The sequence below is a fragment of the Pectinophora gossypiella genome, chromosome 17 (genome assembly GCF_024362695.1).
Source record: "Pectinophora gossypiella chromosome 17, ilPecGoss1.1, whole genome shotgun sequence".
Taxonomy (NCBI): Eukaryota; Metazoa; Arthropoda; class Insecta; order Lepidoptera; family Gelechiidae; genus Pectinophora; species Pectinophora gossypiella.
Window position 1 is genome coordinate 12,112,003 of NC_065420.1, and position 22,829 is coordinate 12,134,831.

General features: G+C 39.9%; 1 protein-coding gene and 1 long non-coding RNA gene across 2 annotated transcripts in view; one reads left to right on the forward strand and one right to left on the reverse strand.

The window, feature by feature from the left end:
- LOC126374253 (uncharacterized) overlaps nt 1-22,829 on the forward strand; it is a 260,701-nt gene that overhangs the window by 228,233 nt on the left and 9,639 nt on the right. The window contains exon 2 of the long non-coding RNA XR_007567422.1: nt 20,150-20,183. This is a non-coding gene — a long non-coding RNA (uncharacterized LOC126374253). The remainder of the gene's footprint in view (nt 1-20,149; nt 20,184-22,829) is intronic.
- Nucleotides 1-22,829, reverse strand: part of LOC126374216 (uncharacterized) — an 83,485-nt gene that overhangs the window by 37,687 nt on the left and 22,969 nt on the right. The window contains exons 2-5 of the mRNA XM_050020725.1: nt 13,008-13,138; nt 9,365-9,498; nt 8,982-9,150; nt 8,083-8,296 (exon numbers count right to left, since the gene is read on the reverse strand). Coding sequence (XP_049876682.1) covers nt 8,083-8,296; nt 8,982-9,150; nt 9,365-9,498; nt 13,008-13,027 — 537 coding nt within the window. The 5' untranslated portion in view covers nt 13,028-13,138. The remainder of the gene's footprint in view (nt 1-8,082; nt 8,297-8,981; nt 9,151-9,364; nt 9,499-13,007; nt 13,139-22,829) is intronic.

Below are 22,829 nucleotides of genomic sequence, written 5' to 3' on the forward strand. Positions count from 1 at the left end.
TCATATTTCAAATTTTAAATATAGCATACGTCCAAAAAGCCAGAAAAAGAAAACTTGATAAGCAAAAAGATTGCGCTGCAGCAAAATTACGCTGCAGTCATCCCCCTTCCAGAGAGAAGAATGGAAACCTGGAAGACTAGATGAAGTAAAGTGCAAGAACAGTGGAAGGTGTAAACGAGAAGGTAGGAACGGTAGACATGATCAAAGGTAAAGCTAAAACGAAATACGAAAAAGAGGGGTAAGGTGGATGTAAAATGAACTACCAAAACGGATGAGAATGACAAGAATGAAATAAAACAACGACAAGACGAAAATACTAAAACTAAACGATCCCAGATTGAATACCACAATCACTATTACAAAGCGGTTAACCACAAGGAAACCTTGAAAGAATATAAAAAAAACAAGGAACGCACCTAAAACTAAATTGAACACGTCGCGAACGCGCCAACGCAGACTTAAAACCTAAACAAACCGGTTCTAAACCTAGACAAAGAAAGCAGAAAAGAAAACAAGAACAACAAATAAGCAAAGTGTTTACAAAAATATACAAAGTTTAAAATAAGTAACGTGCGAAAATAAACACGCATGTGTCAAATACAAAATGGGATCAACGCTTTTCAAAAAAAATAGTCAGCGTGACGTATAAATCCAACACCCTGACACGTCATGATGTGTCAGGTGTTCAAAAACATGACATGGCAATAGATGACAATGGTGATGACAAACAACATGCATGATAATGACTATGATGGTCCAAGGAGAAAAATTACGGAAAAAAAAAGTTAAGGGACGAATGAACATACTTCGCGAAGCACCACCGCCACAGAAAAGGAAAAAAAAAAAAAGTGAAACTTCGCGGACGGAAGGAAGGGATTTAAATGTAAATTTATTTCAAAATGTCTTTAATGTGATACGTGCCGACATGACCAGTATCCATATCACGCAGGACGTAAACTTGTCGTGAAACCACCTGGAGTACTAAAGCGCGAATAAAACGCGGAGACAATTTTCCGCAGCGGAATTCATCCTCGGAAGAACGAGCAAAATTTCTTCTCCAAACGATATCACCGACAGTGAGGACTGGCGATGATCTATGGGAGTTATAGCGTCTGGAGTTAGCTAAAAAGGAGCAAGCCAAATTATCTGCTACTTTAGAAAAAACATCACTCAAATGGGAAAGGTTAGCTGCATGCCTTGCCCGACTCTCGACTAAATCACTGTCTTGAGTCTGGTCACAATTAACAGGTACGGCATGAAATGAGATTTCCCTACCAAACATGAGGAAATTGGGAGTGAATGAAGTAGCTAGGTTGATACAAGAGTTGAGGTACAGCTTAACTCTCGGCAACATACGAGCCCAACTGCGATGATTATCTTGCACAAGAATACTAAGGCAGGTAACCACGCTCTGATTATATCGTTCAACCACATTAGCTTGAGGAGAATAATAAGGGGTATAAGTAGGGTTGTCTATTCCATATTTAATAAGAAAATCGCGAAAATAATGACTGCGGAAAACCGTAGCATTGTCACATAGAACCTGATGTGGAACGCCAAAAACATGAAAAATGTCAGACTCTAAAAAGCGACAAACACCTTTAGCATCAACTCTCTTAAGGCTGAAAAGCCATACATATTTTGAAAATATATCCACAACGGACAAGATATATCTATAGCCATAATACGCACAAGATAATGGACCAATTAAATCGATCGAGATACTATGAAGCGGAGAATTAACACTCCTTGGGAACAACATTTGACCACGGGGCTGGCAATTGGCGATCTTATGGGCTTTACAGACCTCACACAGACCTAAAATCCGAACAACATCCTTATACATATTTTGCCAATAATAATTTTCACGTAACTTCAGGTACGTTTTCATAACACCAGGGTGTATGGAAGGATAACTAGAATGAGCTTCCGAGACAGCTTCCTCAACCTTTTCACGAGGCAAAACGACTCTCCAAGGGTTCTTCTGAAGCGGTGAAGAGAGAGCAACACGTCGTAACAAAACTCCATCCACGATAGAGTAAGCCGGGAACATCTGAGGAGAGGAACGAACACCCTGATACACCTTTTTATAAAACTGATCACTGGTACGCTCGATACCTTCATTAAATGATATGAGATTAATATGCATTCGGGATAGAGCGTCCGGCACAACGTTGAGAGCACCCTTACGATGAACAATTTCGAAATTGTATTGAGAAATTATCGTTGCCCAACGAGCTAAACGGCCCGTGGGGTTATCCAAAGTCAGTAACCATTTAAGTGCAATATGATCAGTAATTATAGTAAACTTCATTCCGTCAAGATAACAGCGAAAATGCTTAATAGATTCGAGTACTGCAAGAAGTTCACGCTCCGTGGTACTGTAATTGCGTTCAGCTTTAGAAAACAACCTGGAATAATAGGCAATCGGACGTTCAGTACCATCAATACTTTGGGAAAGAACAGAACCAAGACCGACAGATGAGGCATCGCACTGGAGAATGAAGGGTTTAGTAAAATCGGGACATGTGATCAAAGGGGTATTAATCATAGATTCTTTTAACCTGTTAAAAGCGGCATCAGCTTGAGGATTCCAATCGATAGGATCTCGACCTTTCCTTTTCCCTAACAATGCCGTTAACGGGGCAATTATTGAAGAAAAACCATTAACAAACCGTCTATAATAAGAACACATTCCTAAAAATGCCCTAAGAGCTTTCGCTGAACACGGAGTGGGATAATCTCTGATAGCTTCAAGTTTTTGGGGGTCAGTTTGAAGACCATTCTCATTCACAATATAACCCAAATATTTAATTTCCTTGCGACAAAACTCACACTTCTTTAAGTTGATAGAAAGACCAGCTTCTTTTAAACGGTGCAAAACGCGACGTAATAAAGAAATATGGCTATCAAAATCTTTGGAAACAATAATCAAATCGTCGACATAGCCGAAAACACAGTTCTCGCTTGTATTAGTGAATTCGTAATTTACGATAAGGTCAGTTAGACGCTGCATCTCCGAAGCGGCGTTAGTAAGACCAAAAGGCATACGTACAAACTCGAAAAGACCACGTTGAGGAACAATGAAGGCGGTTTTTTCACAACTTTCCGAATCAGCAAGTGGGATCTGCCAAAAAGCACTACGAAAATCGAGCGACGTCATGTACTTCGCACCACGCAGATTATCTAAAATATCTTGAATGCGGGGAAGCGGATAAGAATCCCGAACTGTAACGCTATTCAGCTTGCGACTATCAACGCAGAAACGAACGCTACCATCCTTTTTAGTAACCATCACAACTGGGCTGGCCCAAGGAGAACGAGAGGGACGTATGACACCTGCCTCAAGCATCTTATCTATCTCCTCGTTAAGGATCTGAAGCTTGGTTGGAGAAAGAGGATAATAACGTTGTTTAATAGGAGAGCCGACGGTATTAATCTTATGCGACAACCACGTAGTCTTCCCTAAACCAATCTTGTCGGAAGAAATCTCGCCGTATTCAACAATAACTTCAGCAAGAACCTTCTCTTGTTCCGGGGAAAGATCGACCCGAGGATAAGAAACTTCATTAATACAAACCGGTCCTGAAAAGGAACCGTTAGGAACGAACAAGTTGCCTGCTACTTTCTCATTAAAGGCAGCACTGAAAACAGAGGTGAGACCGAATTTGTCCCAAAACTCAATACCAAGAATAATATCAGACGTGATTGATTCAGCGATCAAAAACTTATGCAAGCAATCACGGCCATTAAAAGAGACAGTAAGGGTGGCTGACCCTAAAATGGTAATCGGCGCGTTATTAGCAGATACGACCGGAGTACCAGAAAAACAACCATCAAAAGGAATGCCGATTTCACGCGCGAGTTTCGCGCTTAAAAGAGAAGTCTGAGCGCCTGAATCAAGAAGGGCTCTCAAACGACGATTAAAAATAAAAATATCAATAAAAAGACGATTATCACGCGTATTAGAATTAAGCACCGGAGAAATCGACTGGGAACAACCAGAACGACCCCGGTGGTTCATGAGTTTTTTTGGTTCGTTACAAACAGGACAATTGGCCGTAATAACTCCAGGTTTCTTGCAACGAAAACAAATCTTCCCTCGAACATTAGGACAGTACCTATAGGGATGACCTATTTGATTGCACTTCGGGCACACGGTGGAGGACGAAGGAGTCGCGGTGCTGGTTGGAGAAACAACCTTATGGCATTGCGGAGGTTGATAATACGACTCAAAGTTGGTCAAGATGTCAACTAAAGTTTCAAGATCACAAATCCTGTTCGTGGCGAGACAAAGTGAATAGCGGGAATGGACATTGTGCTTAATGATATTAAGAAGATCTTGCTCAGGAATTGGACGCTGCAGTTTGCTGTTAAGGTCGCGAATGTCAATTACGAAGTCGCGGATCGATTGATGCTCGACTTGCTTCAAATTGCGGAGACGATGCTCGGTGTGGAAATTGTAATCCGGAGTGTCAAAGGTCTTAAGCAGTATATTTTTGAGGTCAGAAAATGAACTCAAGGAATTACGGACCGTGCGATAATACTTCAGAGCAGTACCCGACAGAAGTTCGTGGAACCTCTTTAGAACTACGTCATCGGGTACCCCTCTGGCTTCTTTATATTCATCAAGGGTAATTAGAAACTCCCTGATGCAGGTTGTGCCATCATAACACAAATTCCACTTGTGGAGTGGAAAATCTTTAGGATGACAAGCATCCGAAAACTGCGCACATTGGTGGATCTGCTTCTTGGGTTTCGGGGAACTGGCTAAAGGCAAAATAAAGCTACCGGGAATAACGGTAACATCGTCAAGTACCGCACCTCCCTGGCGCGGTGATACTGGCGCACTCTGAGCCATCGTGTAATGAAATCGAAAGTGGATAAAAGATGAAAAAGAAAATACACGTAGCAAACTGGACAAATACGCCACTTAGAAAACACAAACACAAAACAAAGAAAACAAAATAAATTTTTTTTTAGAGCTCGAGACCGAGCCCTACCGCAAAAAAGGGAAAAAAAAAATACGAATTATGATGAAATAATTACTTATGTTCGGGCGCCAAAAATGTAGCGATAAAGAAGAGGAGTCGCTAGCAATTAAATAAATTTAATGGGAAATGCAGTTTTAAGTAATTTAAATTATTATAAATTAACATGAACATAGTTAAAAGGTAACAACAGTAAAAAAAGGAATCGAACCTCACCTACCTCCGTTGATCAACGAAAGTTTTTTAAAGATTATGCCAAATGGAATACCAATCTCAGAAACGATGCCGCGCGGGGCTTTAAGAATTTTGAAAAGGCTTCCTAAATAAATATTCACAAATAGCGGAAATAATATTTAAAAAAAAGGTTCAGGAATATAAAAAGGAACACAAAAGCAATTTGGTTCTTCGCAGCCGTAGTTATTCCGTCGATCCGTCCGTCTCGTAGGGACCGTTGAAGCGATACAGCTTCGGGTCAGGAAACGGGTAACGGCAAGTGACAGGAACCGCAGAGTCGGAGCGATCGTAGCGACTTCGCAGTCGCAACTCGAATCATATATAGGATCCGTGGGGATGGGGCGGCTTCGCACACGATGTAGCTCCAGGTAAAAAAACCAAAACCCAAGGGGATTTCCCTTATCTACAACGATAAATAATAAAATTGAAAAGAGGAATCAAAGAAAAAGAAGAAAGAAGAGCAAACCAACACGAACTTACCAGGGAAAATGAAATACTATAATTATATCACCAGAAATTACGTTTTACGTTTCACAATTTAAACAGCACATTTAAAAAACACATACAGAACATTAAATTAGATTTTCCAGATAAAATACAAGAAAACCAATAGTCAGCCACAAAGAATATCTCTCAAAAGTCAAGAAACAAACAAACCATGGAGACAAATTCATATTTCAAATTTTAAATATAGCATACGTCCAAAAAGCCAGAAAAAGAAAACTTGATAAGCAAAAAGATTGCGCTGCAGCAAAATTACGCTGCAATATTTACATCAGTAAGTACGTAGTAACCGGGACCAACAGCTTAACGTGCCTTCCATTTTGGACAATCAGGTGATCAACCTGTAATGTCCTAACTAAACTAGGGATCACAAAGTGATTTTTGTGATTTGTCCCCATCGGGATTCGAACCCAGGGCCTCTGGATCGTGAGACCAACGCTCAACCACTGGACCACGGTGGTCGTTACATTATACACTGGCCTGCAAGTATTACTACGCTTATAAAATTTCAAAGTCATAGTCAAAATATTTTGTTTTTTTTTTTAACTTTTTATAATACTTTTATCAGCTTTTCTTGTAACTTATAAAAAATCACACTTTTTCTAGTCCTTTTGATTTCGAAAGTTAATTTTGTGTAATTAAAAAGTTATAATTTTAAGAGTGTGATAATTAATTCGTTTTGCAGACTGCTACATAAAAATATGCTTTAATAGAAAAATGTATTGAACAATAAAAGTTCTTCCCTCAACCTTGTAGTGTTACGAATATAAAAAAAATGCGAACAATCAAACAATATGCTTTTTAGATATATCTGTTATTCCATCTTTTGTTTTATATTTGTTTCTGTGGTGTCCCTTTATAATAAATATAATAAATAATAAATAATTGTAAATGTACCTATCTTTTATTTCTATTTTTTTAAATAATCTTTACTATTTTTTCTTTAAATTTCAAGCTTACAGAGTTCCTGATTGTACTTTCTTTTATTTTTAAGACCTCTGTAAAACATGAGGAATGCAATAAATACATATCTTATCTTATCTTTTAATATACGTTTCTTTCTTTCTTTCTATTGGTGCAAGAAGTGATACAATAGGTACTTAGGTGGGTTACGTGACACTTCTAGGCAACATTGCATTACACGATCTTATAGTTCGATAGACATTTGCTTTCACATTCCCCAAAATGTCCCACTTGAATGGAATGTTCCCACTTTGGGAATATTCCCACTTTGGGAATGTTCTCAATTTGGGAATGTTCCCACTTTGGGAATGTTCTCACTTTGGGAATGTTCCCACTTTGGGAATGTTCCCGGCCGTAAAAAAGCGCAAAAGTTATGTAAAAAGGGCTTTATTACCTAACCTTTAGGCAAATAAGATTACAGTACAAGAAAGAACAATTTGAAAAAGAAATGCAGCCAGTGTCCTTCCTATTAAAGAGTTTTTACAACGGGAACATTCCCACTTTGGGAACATTCCCGGGAATGGCACATCACTGATCGGATCATAAAAATTCTGCCGACATACCTACTTAAAAGTATAAAGATGTTATGTAATAATGGACTATTGAACTATTGCAACTTTTTAATGGGAATATCATGTGAGAAGAGCTTTTTGTGATGGAAATTGTTACAAGTTTTAATTAGTACAGTGGGAATATTCCTCTTTAATACTAAGGACTCTTGCTTCCGTTTTTCCAATTGTTCTTTCTTGTACTATCTTACCTTCCTTAAGGCTAGGTAACAAAGTTGTTTTTACATGACTTTTGCGCCATTTTACTGCCGGAAATATTACCATTACCATTGCCTTTGAGTGAGAAAAGTGGGTCGGAGGAAGAAGTCCTGATTAAAAAAAAAAACATAAAATATACAATGATAAATATAAATTTCATCACTGACTAATAATTCAAAAAAATAATTAATTAATTATTTTAATTTTAGTTCTGTGCAATAAAGTATATTTGATTTGATTTTGATTTGATTAATTAAGTATGTTGTCCTCTCTACCAGTTGCATGCCCTTACCGGGTCTATGTTGATAAGTACTTCTTTATTTTATAACACCACGTTTTGTATGAACACATGGTCGCAATAAAACATTTCTATTTCTATAGAAAAGTAAAAAGGAATAAAAATAATTTAAAGCCTAAACTGGGTAAGTAAAAAAAAAGCAATCTCTCTCTCTCTATTTAAGAGCTACACTCTTGTCGGTGGAGTAATCGCCATTCCTCTCTTCTTCCCGCCAAAACCTTCACCTCCCGATACGACACGACCTGCACCTTCTTTTTTTGTTTCATAAATGACAAAAAAAAAACAAATCACAACAAAAAGCAATAAACAAATTTAAAAACCTCACCAATAGCGACATTTCAGTGTTCTTAGGCATCATGGTGACGTCACCGGGCCGCACGCCAGGGCCGCAGTAAGGCAGCGAGGGCCCCCGGTTGGGCAGCCGAACCCCCGGCTCGTGGAGCGCCAGTAACGCTGCTTGGAGGCGCGCCCGCGCAGCGCTGATGCCGCCCGCGCCCCTCACTGCCGCCTCTACCACGTCGCCTACGTCTTTTTCCCATCTGAAAGTGGACGTCGGGTTTTAATAATAATAAATAAATAAATAAAAATCGTTTATTTCGGACAAAATCCATAGAATGTTAGGTTAGTATACAAACGACTTATAAACTAGTGTTAGTAAGACATTATTCGGGCGATCATAAATACATACAAACTTATAAAGTGTGAAGCTCCATCCACCTTTTTAGAAGGGGGGAGTCCCACCTATCACATAACGTTTTAGATAGGTTGCATTTTGCTAACAACAAACTAAGCAAGACTACATAAAAAAAAATGAGATTTTAAAACCTAAGTAAGCATTATGTACCGTTTTGGTTACGTTGTGCATTACCTCATTTTTCAAAAGTCAAAAAACTATCTATTGCATTTAACACAAAAAAGGACAGTTACAAATACGTATAGGACAAAAATAATGTACAGTACAGCTAAGTACCTACATCAGCCATAGCCATTATCGACTACCAAATGAATATGATTATACCCTTTGATCACTTTCACTTTCTTTGATAACATATACCAGCATCCTTCGTGACAAGCTCTTGAGGCTCCCTGAGAGCGTGCAGTCGGGCCTCGTGTCGAGTCGGATGAGCTCTGATTCCAGTCGGAGGGATGTGCTCTGAGAGCCCTGGTGCTGATTCGTCGCCTCCATGAAGCGATCGTTCTTTGATAAGTGTGGTATAGACGTACCTGCATCCTCCAAGACATGCCCGAATATCCTCCTTCAGGCTCCTTGAGAGCGTGCAGTCAGGGCTCTGGTCTGAGTCGGAGGTGCTCTGAGAGCCCTCGTGCTGGTCAGGCGCCGCCACGCTGCGTGCTGGTGAGACGCGACCGTGGCTACCGCCGCCGCTGCCATAACCTGAGGAGATAAGTGTATATGAAACAACCTCGGCTTTCAGTGTATTTCACTATTTCTGGTAACCTGATAGTCTGTCTCTCAGATAAGTATTTAACAACACTACATACATAACATAAACATTAAACAGCCGATATACGTCGCACTGCTGGGCACAGGCACCCCTCAGTAGTACTATTCGTTATTCTATGACTGAGTTTTGTAATTTGTAACCCACCTGAGGACGTAGAGGGCGCTCGACGAGGCACTCGTGGTGGCTCCGGATCCGGGACCTCTCCCTCAGTGGACTCGAGAGAGTCCACAATGATCACTACCTCTTGTTCCTCCTCCTCCGTGAACAGAGGGTTCGATCTGAAAGGAAACCGGAAATGTAATAAGAGTTCCGAAGTGAAGTGTGTGGAGTGGAGTGAAGTGTGGTGAGAAGTGTTTCTTTCTATTTTGATGCAATGAAGTGTATTTGTATTTGTAAAAGTTGAAATCACTTTGTAAGTCTGTGCTTTGTTTGGTAACGACATTGCAGGCTTGAATCATCTGATTGTCCGAAAAACTTAAATGATTCCGTGTATCAGAGGCGCGTGAAGTCGTTGGTACCGGCTATTAGCCGTAGCAGCGTGGCGGAGTATGATTAGACGAGACGTATATTATGTATGTGTTCTAGAACACCAAAATTCCAAGCTTAGAGTGTTTTCCGATGCCTTTGTCTCCCTAGACACTACTGCTAGGCACTACTAGTCGAGTCATGGGGGATTTTTCTTCCCCGTGTCATTGGCTAATTATATGAGTTGTGGCTCTGCCAATCCCCATGCGGAAAACGGTATACAATCTTATGTATTGTTTTTCCATGAGTTTAAAAGCATCACTATTGCGTAACAGTTTCATAAATGTCAATACGTAATACGTAGAGAGCTATTGAAGAATGATTAGGGCTCTTTTACACTGAAGCTCTGTATATTTACAGAACCATTTTAGCAGATCCGTCGCTACTGGAGTTGATGTTCTCGCTGTATTTACAGCACTATTTTAACAGATCCATGTTTGGACATGACGTTTTACTGGTCCCGAAATACCTTGCTCAAACGCCATCAAGGAGCAAGTCCGGTACAGGGGAATTCAAGCGATCGAACCGGCGTTCCCTGTTTGAGAATCAAGCCGGTGACACACAGGACAAGACTGGTTGTATAACGGGTCGCTGTATGAAAGATCCCTTAGTCATTACAATATTCTATAGGCTGTAAAGATGGACAGTGCTTAACAATACCCGAAGCACCTGTCAGGAAATTGCGATGATTCATCAAAACTTCGGTTTGATGGTGACCTGTTGGCACTTAGCAGAGTCTCGCTACTGTAGTGTGTGTAGTGCGTGTGTGTGTGTAGTCGTAACAATGGTTTGTACTTTGTAACATAGATAAGAATTGAAACGATCATATTTTATAGTTAAGTATATAAAATGCCCATAAAAATCCACAGCAATTTATATTTTCGGAAAGACGCTACGACAGAAACTGAAGGGCGTAAAACATTGACTCAAACTGCTGATCCTGGCTTTTAGTTTGAGAGATTTTTGTAGATTATGATACCGCAAACGGTATTAACTGCTTGGCCGGACAAATTGAGAGCGCTGATGGCTCTTACCTGGTACAAAGTTTAAGACAACAGGTGCGCGACTGTCGAGCATGTGACACATTTTCACGTATACGTTTCGTCACGTTTTCGTCTCCGGAGGTCCTTCAGATCTTTGGAGGTACTTTTCAAAAAGATGCTTACGTTTGATTTTCACTAACACATGCACAGCACAATACCTAGTATAATGCTAGGGAGATTCAGGGTATAAGTTTGTCCCTCACTCCTCTTATTCCATTTTTATTTGATTTTAATGTTAATCCAAGTTCGGATTTCAAAACTTCCTATCTCAGCGACAAAACAGCTTCAAGTCAAGTTTCTTAATAACCTTTTAAAGCATAAAGGATTTCCTTTCGGAATTTCGCGGCAGTAATTGAAATCTAGTTTGCTATGAATATTTTACCTACCTACACGAATTACCCCGTAAGTGTAAGTGTCCCCATTTGTCCGGTCAAGTAATAAGTGCCATTTGAAGTAAATAAAGTTTTTTATGTGACGCCACATTGTAGCAATTCATCTAAAAAGCAATAGCTATTACAACTTGACATTTCCGCATATAAAAGTAAGTTTGTGCGCAATGTCGATAAATTACAATTAGCAATATTGCTTTTTAGGGGAATTGCTTCAAAGTGGCCTTTTAACTCCTCAGTTGTCATTGCTAATAATTAACAAAGGAAACAACTGACTAGTACCAACTTTCCCATGCAGTTTATGCTACCATACCTCCTTCAGTTAAAGTTCAAATTGCCTTAATAAATCCAATGTTGTAATGTTGTCGAATCAGTCAAAGGTCGATGACTTGACAATGACTTTACCGACTCAAGTCAATTGGTATTCCGATGTCGTTGTCTGCGCGTGATTGCAATTGATAGGTAAGTATGGAATTTTGCAGCGGAATGTAGCGTAGAGGTTATTGTTATCAATGGGGATAATAAGTGTAGTACTATACACCACTGTCCTCAGGGGATACAGGCGTGGATGCTATTGTGATGGATTGACAATGTCATCGCATTAACAAACTCCGCAACCAGAAAGTTCTCGAATGTCACCGTAATCCTTCTGTTCCTTTTACCAGCTTTCTTTTCTGACGCGTAGCAGCGTCCTTATCTTTCTTTATTAGAATGGTCAACTAACGGTCTCCGTGGTTCAGTGGTTGAGCGTTGGGCTCACGATCCGGAAGTCCTAGGTTCGAATCCCGGTGGGGAAAAATCACAAAAATCACTTTGTGGCCCCTAGTTTGGTTAGGACATTACAGGCTAATCATGATTGTCCGAAAGTAAGAAGATCCGTGTTTCGGAAGATACGTTAAGCTGTTGGTCCCGGTTACTACTTACTGATGTACTCGTATGTACGTACTCGTTACATGAGTCATGTAAGGGGCCTTTGGCGGCTCAATAGTAACCCTGACACCAGGGTTGATGAGGCTGGTAATCTACCTTACAACCCACACGATAGAAGAAGAAGAATTGTCAAGGATATCCTACCTGAGATTATTCGAGAAAAGAGTCGACAGTCCTATATAAGATAGGGTAATAAGAAGCGGGAAAAGCAAAGAGAGCCAGTTCAGTTTCTAAAGTGATCGAACCAAGAAGAAGTGGAAAAGTGAAAGTAAAGAAAAAGTGGAAGTGAAGGACAGTGTTTTAAGCGGTGTCAAGTGCAGTGTCAAGTGCAGTATCAAGTGCAGTGTTAAGCGCAGTGCTAGTATAGTGTTTCGTGCTGTGTTTGAGTGTCGCGAAATAAAGTGAAGTGACGGTGACGGAGTTATACCGCGAAGCCCTGTGCGGAAGCTATACCGTGTGTATAGCGAATGCATTCGTTTCTCCTAGGAGTCATTGAGTTTCCTTCCAATCCCGAAACCCACTTCCGTAACACTATGTTATTTATAATGGTGTCCGTCAGAATCGCCAGTCACTCGTATTTTGACGGCGTATTTTAGGTTGAAATGGTGCTCAATAATTGCTGCCCATTTAGTGCCGCCTAGTGCCTACCTATCTAGTATTTTATTTCTTTAAGTAACATTCATTCCCATGCTTCGAAATCCGATCTTAATCCTCGTAGCACTATTTGTGTACAAGTTTTAGGTTGTGTAGTTAAAATGCTTCTGCAGATTTCTAGCCAGAGCTTCACTGCGGGCGGGAAGTCTATAGTTTTATTTATTTTAGTGACTTATTTAAATTTTAATAATTATGTATATTTGTAGATGAAGATTTGTTTACGAGTCTGAGATAAATAAATATTACCTAAGCAGCGGCGGCGGCATGAGTTCGAGCGCTCGCAGCGGGTGGTGCGCGGGCGCAGGCGGCGCGGGCGGCCAGCACGAGCAGCCCCCGGCGCCCGCGCCGCACGCCTCGAGCCCGCCGCCTGCTCCACCCTGCGACAATAAACATTATTATATTAATAATTGAAAGAGTAGATCATCAACTTAATAATAACTCTAAGATCATTTTAGACCTCAATAAAACACATGACATAATACCTAATCTAATTCTTCAAAGTGCGCCTAATGTCCCACCTAAACACGGTCTGCACGGGTATGCTATCGTGCGCGGTGCGAAGTAGGTACATCGCAGGCTTCCTCATCAATAGACATACGAGACATTTATCTACGTTGACAGCTTAGTTGAAACGAGCTAGTAAAAATGCGTTTACTTACATCGCATATAAGTAAACGCATTTTTCGGTATGAATTCCAGAAAAATTGAATATGCTGTGTTGTGTGTTGAGTGTGTGTTGTTGTATAAATCAATTATATAACTTTGATTGACTATTACAAACCTTACTTATGTAACCTTTGTTTGACGTGGCTTACTGTAGGTTTCTTTCTGTTAGACCAACGTGAACCCGCGCGTGCTGTGAACCCTATCGCCGTCTATAAAGATCGAGCCAACGGCCTCCGTGGTCCAGTGATTGAGCGTTGGGCTCACGATCCGGAGGCCCCGGGTTCGAATCCCGGTGGGAACATGTCACGAAAATCACTTTGTGATCCCTAGTTTGGTTAGGACATTACAGCTGGCTGATCACCTGATTGTCCGAAAGTAAGATAAAATGTTTCCTTCCGTGCTTCGGAAGGCACGTTAAGCCGTTAGTCCCGGTCAGTACTTACTGGTGTAAGTATGTAGTCATTATATGAGTCATGTCAGGGGCCTTTGGCGGCTCAGTAATGACCCTGACACCAGGGTTGATGAGGTTGGTATTCCACCTCACAACCCACACGATAAGAAGAAGATTGGTGCAAGGTAGTTTGCTCACTTGGCCGGAATCCTTAACTAACCGAGGACATCCAAATTATTGTACTTAACAATGACCCGCCTAATCACATCGCGATCTAAAGCCAAGATGGCCCGAACTGACTTCTATGCGCACACGCACAAAATACAACCGTACTATTCTTTAATTCAAGGTCCGAAATGCATCTCATCAGATGATCATTGCAATTAGCCCGCCTTACATAATGTTGTGTAAAGCTTAGAATACACTGTGTGGAATTACAGTAAAGAAAAAGATACAATCAAAGAGCAAAAGTGTAGACACTGAGCCCAGCGAATTATTTATAAACAGTGGTGAAATTATGAACCATAACTTTTTTTTTTGTGGTTTTATTTTGCGATCAGTCTCATTGACTATAAACAGATGAGTTGGGTTTATATGGCATGGAGCACGCTACACCCAGCGAACTCAGTCCTTTCTCTGAAGTAGTCATTCAGTCTGACTCTCCTTATAGAAAATGTCTCGTTTCTTTTTTAAACGACGTATGGTTTCGGGAATAGTTAGTTGCCCGCAAGCTGATTTTGGTGCATTTGTAATCTTTTTTTTGTACTGGGTTCCACGGTGAACCATAAGTTGTCATAACTATAAAATTTATGTTTTTGTAGGTGTTTTTGGTCTATTATAGAAACGACATGTAACCAGGAGGTCATAAGTGCAACCAGTAAAATTACATTGCAACTGATTGGACTTTTGCACCTTATCGTACGTTAGTATTATACCATCTGTGACAAAGGTACGTAGGTCAGCTGGAAGAAATCTCTAGTTAGAAATTTCTGCAGACACCTAATTTTATTTTAATTTATACTTTATTTAGACGGTGAGTGGCGAATAAAATAGGCATCTCACTGATATGCAACCCGTTTGACGTTTGCTGTCAACTTAATTCTGTCGGGTTATTGGGCAATATAAAATGATAGGAGGGCTTTTTAAATTTTTGTCTAAAGTTGACGTGTGTTCCATAAATTTTATGCCTGACGATTACCCGTCCCTTTCCTTTTCGGCGGATAAGAAAATGACAGGTATAATTTAACACGTTCACTGTGTATGAACATTGTGTATGAAACTCGTACGTTCATAGCCCATATGTGGGCCACGAGAAAAATTGGGAAAATCCGTCGGGAGACTTTTCACGTTGTTTTTTTTTCGTGCCATAGTGTGTCTATTTACATAATTCCAATGTGTTTATCGAAAGATAACGTTGCACGTGAAGGGTCGATATCTAATTTTCAGGTACACAATGAACGTGTTAAAATAAAATTAGATGTCGGGTACAGAAACCTGTTGGCCATTTGCCATGTATTTAGTTAAGAGTCTTTTTGTAATTATTTTTTTTATTTTGGTGCAATAAAGTGTATTTGTATTGTATTGTAGACTCTGCACGGTAACCGCGCCGCGCGCGGCGCAAATTATATCGAGGCCTTCGACCAATAGCCGTTTGACGTCCATCTACGTAGATAGCATTCGTATCGTTTATTGGTCGATATTGGTTGTCGTGCAGACCTGGCAGCACCATAGTTTATGTTTATTACATACACCCAACCTTACCCTGCCCACCGCCATGTTTCCATTCCACAGTTTACTGATGCTATCACTCACTAATCGCAGCTGAATATATTTAAATAATGAACTAACTTGCCATTGTTTCCTTCACAAAGATAAACGCGCAAAGTTGATTTAAGTTGATTTGTTTACGTTGCTTGTTTCGTAACTTCCCTTCTCTACTGCCCAGTCCTATTGCTACATTACATACATACATAAACTCACACCCGTAATCAAAATCGATTTTGACTCTTAAACGTTGTACCGGGTGAGAGCCTTCAGCGCTCCCCATTTGTCCGGCCAAGTAGTTAATGCCATCTGCGGCAAATCTACAATAAGTCAAGTCAAAAAAAACACCCCGGACACTTCATACTCGAACCCTCATTTTACATACTACACATTGACGTTATCGTACACGCGCATCTGTGTGTATGACGTCTGACGCCCATATGATTAAAGACTAAAGTAAGATCGAGGGGGGTGAGGTAAACCTAGCTCAGCCGCTGGTGGGGGCGGAAAGTTGCCGTTTTTACTTAAGAACGGCAACTTTCCGCCCCCCAGTATTATTCCTTTTTCTATAGTAAAGTATACACAACATACCGCGCGCGATAACCGATATCTACGGGGATCGAGTCGCGAGCGGAGAGGTAGTATTAAGAAATAAATAATGAATATCTATTCCGTCCGTAATAAATATTTTCTTTCTTTCTTTAAACCCTGACGGGGTGGGCAGAGTTGCAAACAATTAAAATACAACTTGCAGCGAATTTTGATATGAAGATTTTGACGTGACTTATATTAGATCTGCATTTAAAAGTTAACTAAACAACACAGTTAACACACTGTTAACTGTGTAAAGATAACAATTATCTTTCCTAACCGTATGTAGTTATGTTACTTAACGCCATGCCCGTCGGCGGGTAAGTAGGGCGCGATGGTTGACTACGGGCCGCTATGTTGACACAGCATAATTGCATTCTTTTTCTATAGTACTGAGGCGCCAAGTTTCCTCTCTAACGACGCCCTGAGCCGAGGTTCGCGCCCAACTGGGCACCCTCAGGCTGTCTTAAACGTTGTACCGGGTGAGAACTTTCAGCGCTCCCCATTTGTTCGGCCAAGTAGTTAATGCCATCTGCGGCAAATCTACAATAAATCACGTCAAAAAAAAAAAATGAGGCGCCAAGGGCCCCTGTCTAGGTTAATGTAACTGATTGATTTCAAAAGTCTTTTATACATTAAAGAAATTACATTATTACAGGCAGACTCTAACAACACTTACAAGAATGAATTAAGTAAGTACACATATTTCGCCAGCCATGAAGCCATACGGAAATTTATAACACATACATAGAGAACTATTTTAACCTCTTAACGCCGAGATTTCCAGACACAATAGTTAAACAATGGGTTTTGTATTTTAAAAGAACATTCGGTCTTACGACTTTATTGGTACTAACCTGATTGTCCGAAAGTAAGATGATCCTACTACTCTGATGTAAGTAAGTAGTCGTTACATGAGGCCTTTGGCGACTCTATAGTAACCCGGGTTGATGAGGTTGGTAATCTACCTCACAACTCCACACGAAGAAGAAGAGTTCCCAAATATAATGAGGAAACAAAACACATGGCCCTGTACTTATTTTTCGTTTAACCTTCTAATTTCATGAACAGACATATTATGCATCTTTTATCTTTGTTGTTGGGTATAAATGATGACCCTTTTTATTGCATTCAGGCACAATTACATCTTTCACCCATTAATTATAATTCTGATCAAAATAAAGAGAAGCAATATAGGCAGCAACGTAATTGTATACATAATGTGATCAAAATATCAAGAAACAATTATTTTTATATATGATTCTGTCGTTATATTGTATTTTGGAATAATTATCCGAGTAATGAGAAAATAGGTAATTATCACGTCCTCAACTTGGTCCCTCATTTACCAAAACTCACGAGAAGCGAGACACTAAATACCTAAACATTAAGCTCAATCGATGCTCTTTAAATATCAGATTCTAAGAAATTCTATTACTTATAATGAAATCAGTAAGGTCATTGATAGCCAGAAACTTCTTCTTATCGTGTGGGTTGTCAGGTGGAACACCAGCCTCATCAACCCTGGTGTCAGGGTTACGATTGAGCCGCCAAAGACCCCTGACACGGCTCATGTAACGATTATTCACATCAGTAAATAGTAACCGGGACCATATTTTTTTTTGTATTTATTATTGTATGTCACAACATGACTAAATGTGCTGAGCGCTATAAGCTTTACTTCCATCGACATACTTACCACATTTATGACAATAAATTTCATTTCATTTCATTTCAACGGCTTAACGTGCCTTCCGAATCACGGATCATCTTACTTTCGGACAATCAGGTGATCAGCCTGTAATGTCCTTACCAAACTAGAGATCACAAAGTGATTTATGTGATATGTCCCCACCGGGATTCGAACCCGGGGCCTCTGGATTGTGAGTTCAACGCTTAACCACTGGACCACAGAGGCTGTCATGGCCGTGGTAGCCAGAATAATCATTTCCCACGCTTGTAAGACAATATGATGACCTGATCAGTCCGATCCTATTTGATCACGTAAATGTCATAGTTTGATCAATACTAATTAGTCAATATTAGACCAAGTCAATTAATAAAATACGAGATCATATTCTTTATAAAACACACACACATACACATAAGTACGCGCGTACACACACACACACAAGTACGCGCATACGTGCACTCGTCTGCCCCTACTACTTTAATTAATACGTGGTTAACTGTAATTAGCTTCACTGGCTTATAACATAATATTGTAAAGTATTGTAAATGAGCTGTTGTTAACCTGAATAAATAAAAAAAACTTTTCGGAACCACCTCAGACATAGACTAGTAAGTATACAGGGTGCTAGTGACATCGTAACGAATACTGAGGGGGATGATTCAGACCATGATTCTAAGTTAATAGCAAGTGGAATTTTCCTTCGCCAAAAACATGATTTTACGCGCTTTTTTAAATTATTTGAAATTCTATACTTTTGCGATGGAAAATTCCACTTGATATCAACTCAGAATCATGATCTGAATTATCCCTTCAATATTCGTTACGGTGTCACTAACACCCATACAAATGTATATATATACGTACTTGTACGGGGTGTAAATGGATTTAGTGTTTAGTAATTTAATTTAGTAATTCTCTCTCTCTATTTAAGAGCTGCGCTCTTGTCGGTGGAGTAACCGCCATTCCTCTCTTCTTCCCGCCAAAACCTTCACCTCCCGATACGACACGACCTGCACCTTCTCTTTTATTTGTTTCATAAATGTTATCCTAGGTCTACCCCTTCCTCTCTTCCCCTCAATTTTTCCTTCTATAATGTTTGTTATAAATGAATCGTGTCGTATCAGGTGGCCAATCATATTTCCTCTCCGGTTCTCTATAGTCTTCAATATGGTTCTCTTTTCTTCAACTCTGTTCAATTTAGTAATTGGCCAGCTTGTATTCTTGCAACATTTACCCGTCGATATACAGTAGAATTACTTGCGCCCGCGCCGCTTCTAAATTAGTTAAGAAGTAAAACATAATATCGACATTCCTAATGAGTTAATTAACCTACATAGGATTTATTTCTACTTCACTTTAAATTATTTCAATTTAATTATTCAAGTGTCTTGTAATAAAGAATTAGAAGAGAACCAGCAATATTTATCATCTCACGATAACTATTCATTGATATTATAAAAGACATTTTAATGCAAAAATTACGAAAAATCTTTTGTTAATCTGTTGATAAATGAAGAAATGGTTTTAGAGCTTTGTATTAGAATTAGCAGTCGTTAATAACCATCAATCCGCACTGGGCCCGCGTGATGGTTTAAGGCCCGATCTCCCTATCCATCCATAGGGAAGGCCCGTGCCCCAGCAGTGGGGACGTTAATGGGCTGATGATGATGATGATTAGAATTAGCAAATAGATTTGTGTATAAAAGCAGAGCGAGTAAGTAGAGCGTAAATAATGTACGCAGTTACACCATAACTCGCATGCATATAACGTTAACATTATAAGGTCCAACGCGCACTATTTCGATAATGATAATTAACGACTCTACAATAGTGAGATAGTGGTTAAGTTCGGATGGGGAGCTACGGGGTATAACATAGAACCCTTGCCCAGGGATACGATTGAAGAACTCAACGGTTGCAGAGGCGGAGATGGGACCCATCGGTACGGCAATGCAGGACGGAAGGAGCCAGTCACAGGGACTGTAACCTGGAACCTGACAGAGGCAGCAGTAACTGTCAGTACTATTCAGAGGCGGAGGACAGGAGTCCTAGCACGGCTTTGAAATGGACTACTCTGAGTGTCATCCCACTCGCGTCAGAATACTTCGAGGCGGAAGGCAAGAGGGAAACCACTGCCGTATAATTGTTAAAAAAAAACATCAGGAGATTGCTACACCGACAAGAGTGTGGCTCTTAATTAGTGATGATTAATAAAATTATGAAACATACATAAACGGCCTATACACGTCCCACTGCTGGGCTCCCCTCAATCAACCGGAGGAGGTATGGAGCATACTCCACCACGCTGCTCCACTGGGTGGAGGTGTTTGGGCTAGTAGCCCGGGACCAACGGCTTAACATGCCTTCCGAAACACGGAATCTTACTTTTTCGGAAAATCAGGTGATAAAATTATTAACGCAGTTATTTTTCTTTTCGAGCAATGAAATGACTGTGTGAATCAAGGTTGTCAATATCATCATCACTCTAGCATTAACCCGTTTCTCACAGGGTCCGCTTACCTAACCTGAAGATTTGACAGGTCCGGTTTTTTTACAGAAGCGAGTGTCCAACCCGCGAAGGGAAATCCAGCCCAATACAGGTGTTGCGAACTCTTGTATGTTGGTTTTGTTACGTTTTTTTCTTTTGGTGACGTTGGTGAATTAAAAATATCTCTCAAAACTAAGTATTTGTTGTTCATTTAGGTATACAGTCCACTTCATATTCATCAGCTACCACCGTAGTTCACAACAGGTTAGGTCATATACTCCCGAAAATGCAAGGTTGTCTATATCAATCAGAATAAATGATTGAGAGCTAAAAAAATAAATAATAATAATAAAGTTTATTTAGGTAAAATCTACGACACACATATACATTTAAAACATTAAAATATACACACATAACATTAATATTTAGTTGGAAAACATAAAGGTATATGGGTGCCGCAGTTCACCAAAAAAGGCCAGGGTTCAGCTCGTCACTTATTACGTATCAAAAGGTGTTATATCACAGAATAAATAATAATACTATATTGAATTATTGTAAATTGATCCGTGATCGGTTAGACGCAACTAGAGCATGACAGATCTCATGAAATATTATCTTTAAAATATTAATTACATTAATACCTTATTGATTTGTGCAGAATATTGAGACACAAAGTGCTTTTAAAGTACACTGACGTGCAAAACTAAATTCATACTTCTAAAATTATAATATTTTTTTAAGTAAATCCACAAGATACTACCTTACCTCCTAAATTTTCGCATGCTTCTATCTAGCTGATCATGTGATACTTAGAACATTTTTTTTGACGTGACTTATAGTAGATTTGCCGTAGATAGCATTAACCACTTGGCCGGACAAATGGGAAGCGCTGAAGGCTCTCACCCGGTACAACGTTTAAGACAACAGGCCTGAGGGTCCCCAGCAGTTGGGCGCGAACCTCGGCTCAGGGCGTCGTCTGAGAGGAAAAATATTTGAAAGAATAATTCGACCCTAGTGGGTCGATAGCGATAAGCGCTGATTGAGGGAAATCGTCTACCACGCCGGCGGGGTCCGTATCGGGGTCCTGAAGTGTTTGGTGTCACGAGCTGATTGGCTGCCTCTATGGCTTGAGTAATCGGGTTCGTATATTACGTCCTTCGGACGCCGATACTTTTCAGTACCGTCCACTAGTGAACTCACCAGCTAGTCCGTGGTACCGAATTCCCAGTGGTCCTACCAGTAAGTCTATTGGGAAGGAAATTCCTGGCCTGTCAGTGTAATAATCCGCACCATCGAAAATAAAGTGCTTATTTCATCTTTGTAAATGCTTTAATGCGCCAATTTTATGTCTTTAATTCACGTTCATTTACATGAATTTTTCGACGGGAAAATCCACTTAATATCAACTCAGAATCTTGGTCTGAATCATCCCCCTCATTATATGTTACGACGTCACTAACACCCTGTATACTATGATGATAAATACCGGTTAAAGCAGACTCCAAATATACGTCAAAACAAAAAGGCAACAACAGAATGAAATTGATTTGTAACTCATTATTTTATTTGTCTTTTTAAAACTATAACTGAACAATAAGTAAGAATTATGCCGATATTTATCTAATGATATATCATTATCACAGATTGAGTTGTACAAAAATATTTTCGCGTATAACAATGCAGATACCATCAGACAATCGTGACTGACTTTTATATACCTTTTGTGATACCTTCGATAAAATAATTCTTTTATAAACGATCCAGTGCGCATGCGCAGGGGGATATTTCGGAACGGGCAAGGTGATCTGTGCCTTGACCTGATCAAAATAACTATTAGATTGACAAAATAGGTATTATTTTTGTAACGGCCTCCGTGGTATAATAATTGAACGGACTCACGTTCCTGAGGAGTTGTCTTAGGTTCGAATCCCGGTGAGGACATAATCACAAAAAAATACTTTGTGGTCCTTAAAGGTTAGGACATTGCAGTGTGATCATCTGATTGTCCGAATGTAAGATCATCCATGCTTCAGAGAGCACGTTGAAGGATTGGTTCTGGCTACCATTTACCTCAATAAAGGCATGGAAAGACCCTTACTGCCAATACCCTCGACTTTTTGGACATGCTCGACATGATAAGCAGCTATATCCTTTGTAATATTCTTACAACTCCTACCTCCCCTCCTGTCTCTCCTCCTCTTGTGCCCTCCTACAACTATACTATACGTTTAATTCTGCTGGCCAGTTAGTCTGTGCGCCATGTGGCCGAACCTTCAAATCGAAGTTCGGTTTTGCTAGCCACATTAGAGCCTATCATAACAACGACCTGGGATAGACATTTAGGAGTAGCTGTCGCCGGACACGGCTTGGACGCCATTAATAGTATACTACATGGAATGTAATAAATAATTGAGAATTTAATATTGTTAAAAAAAAGTACGAAAAAATATTAATGTAACAATAATGATTGATTGA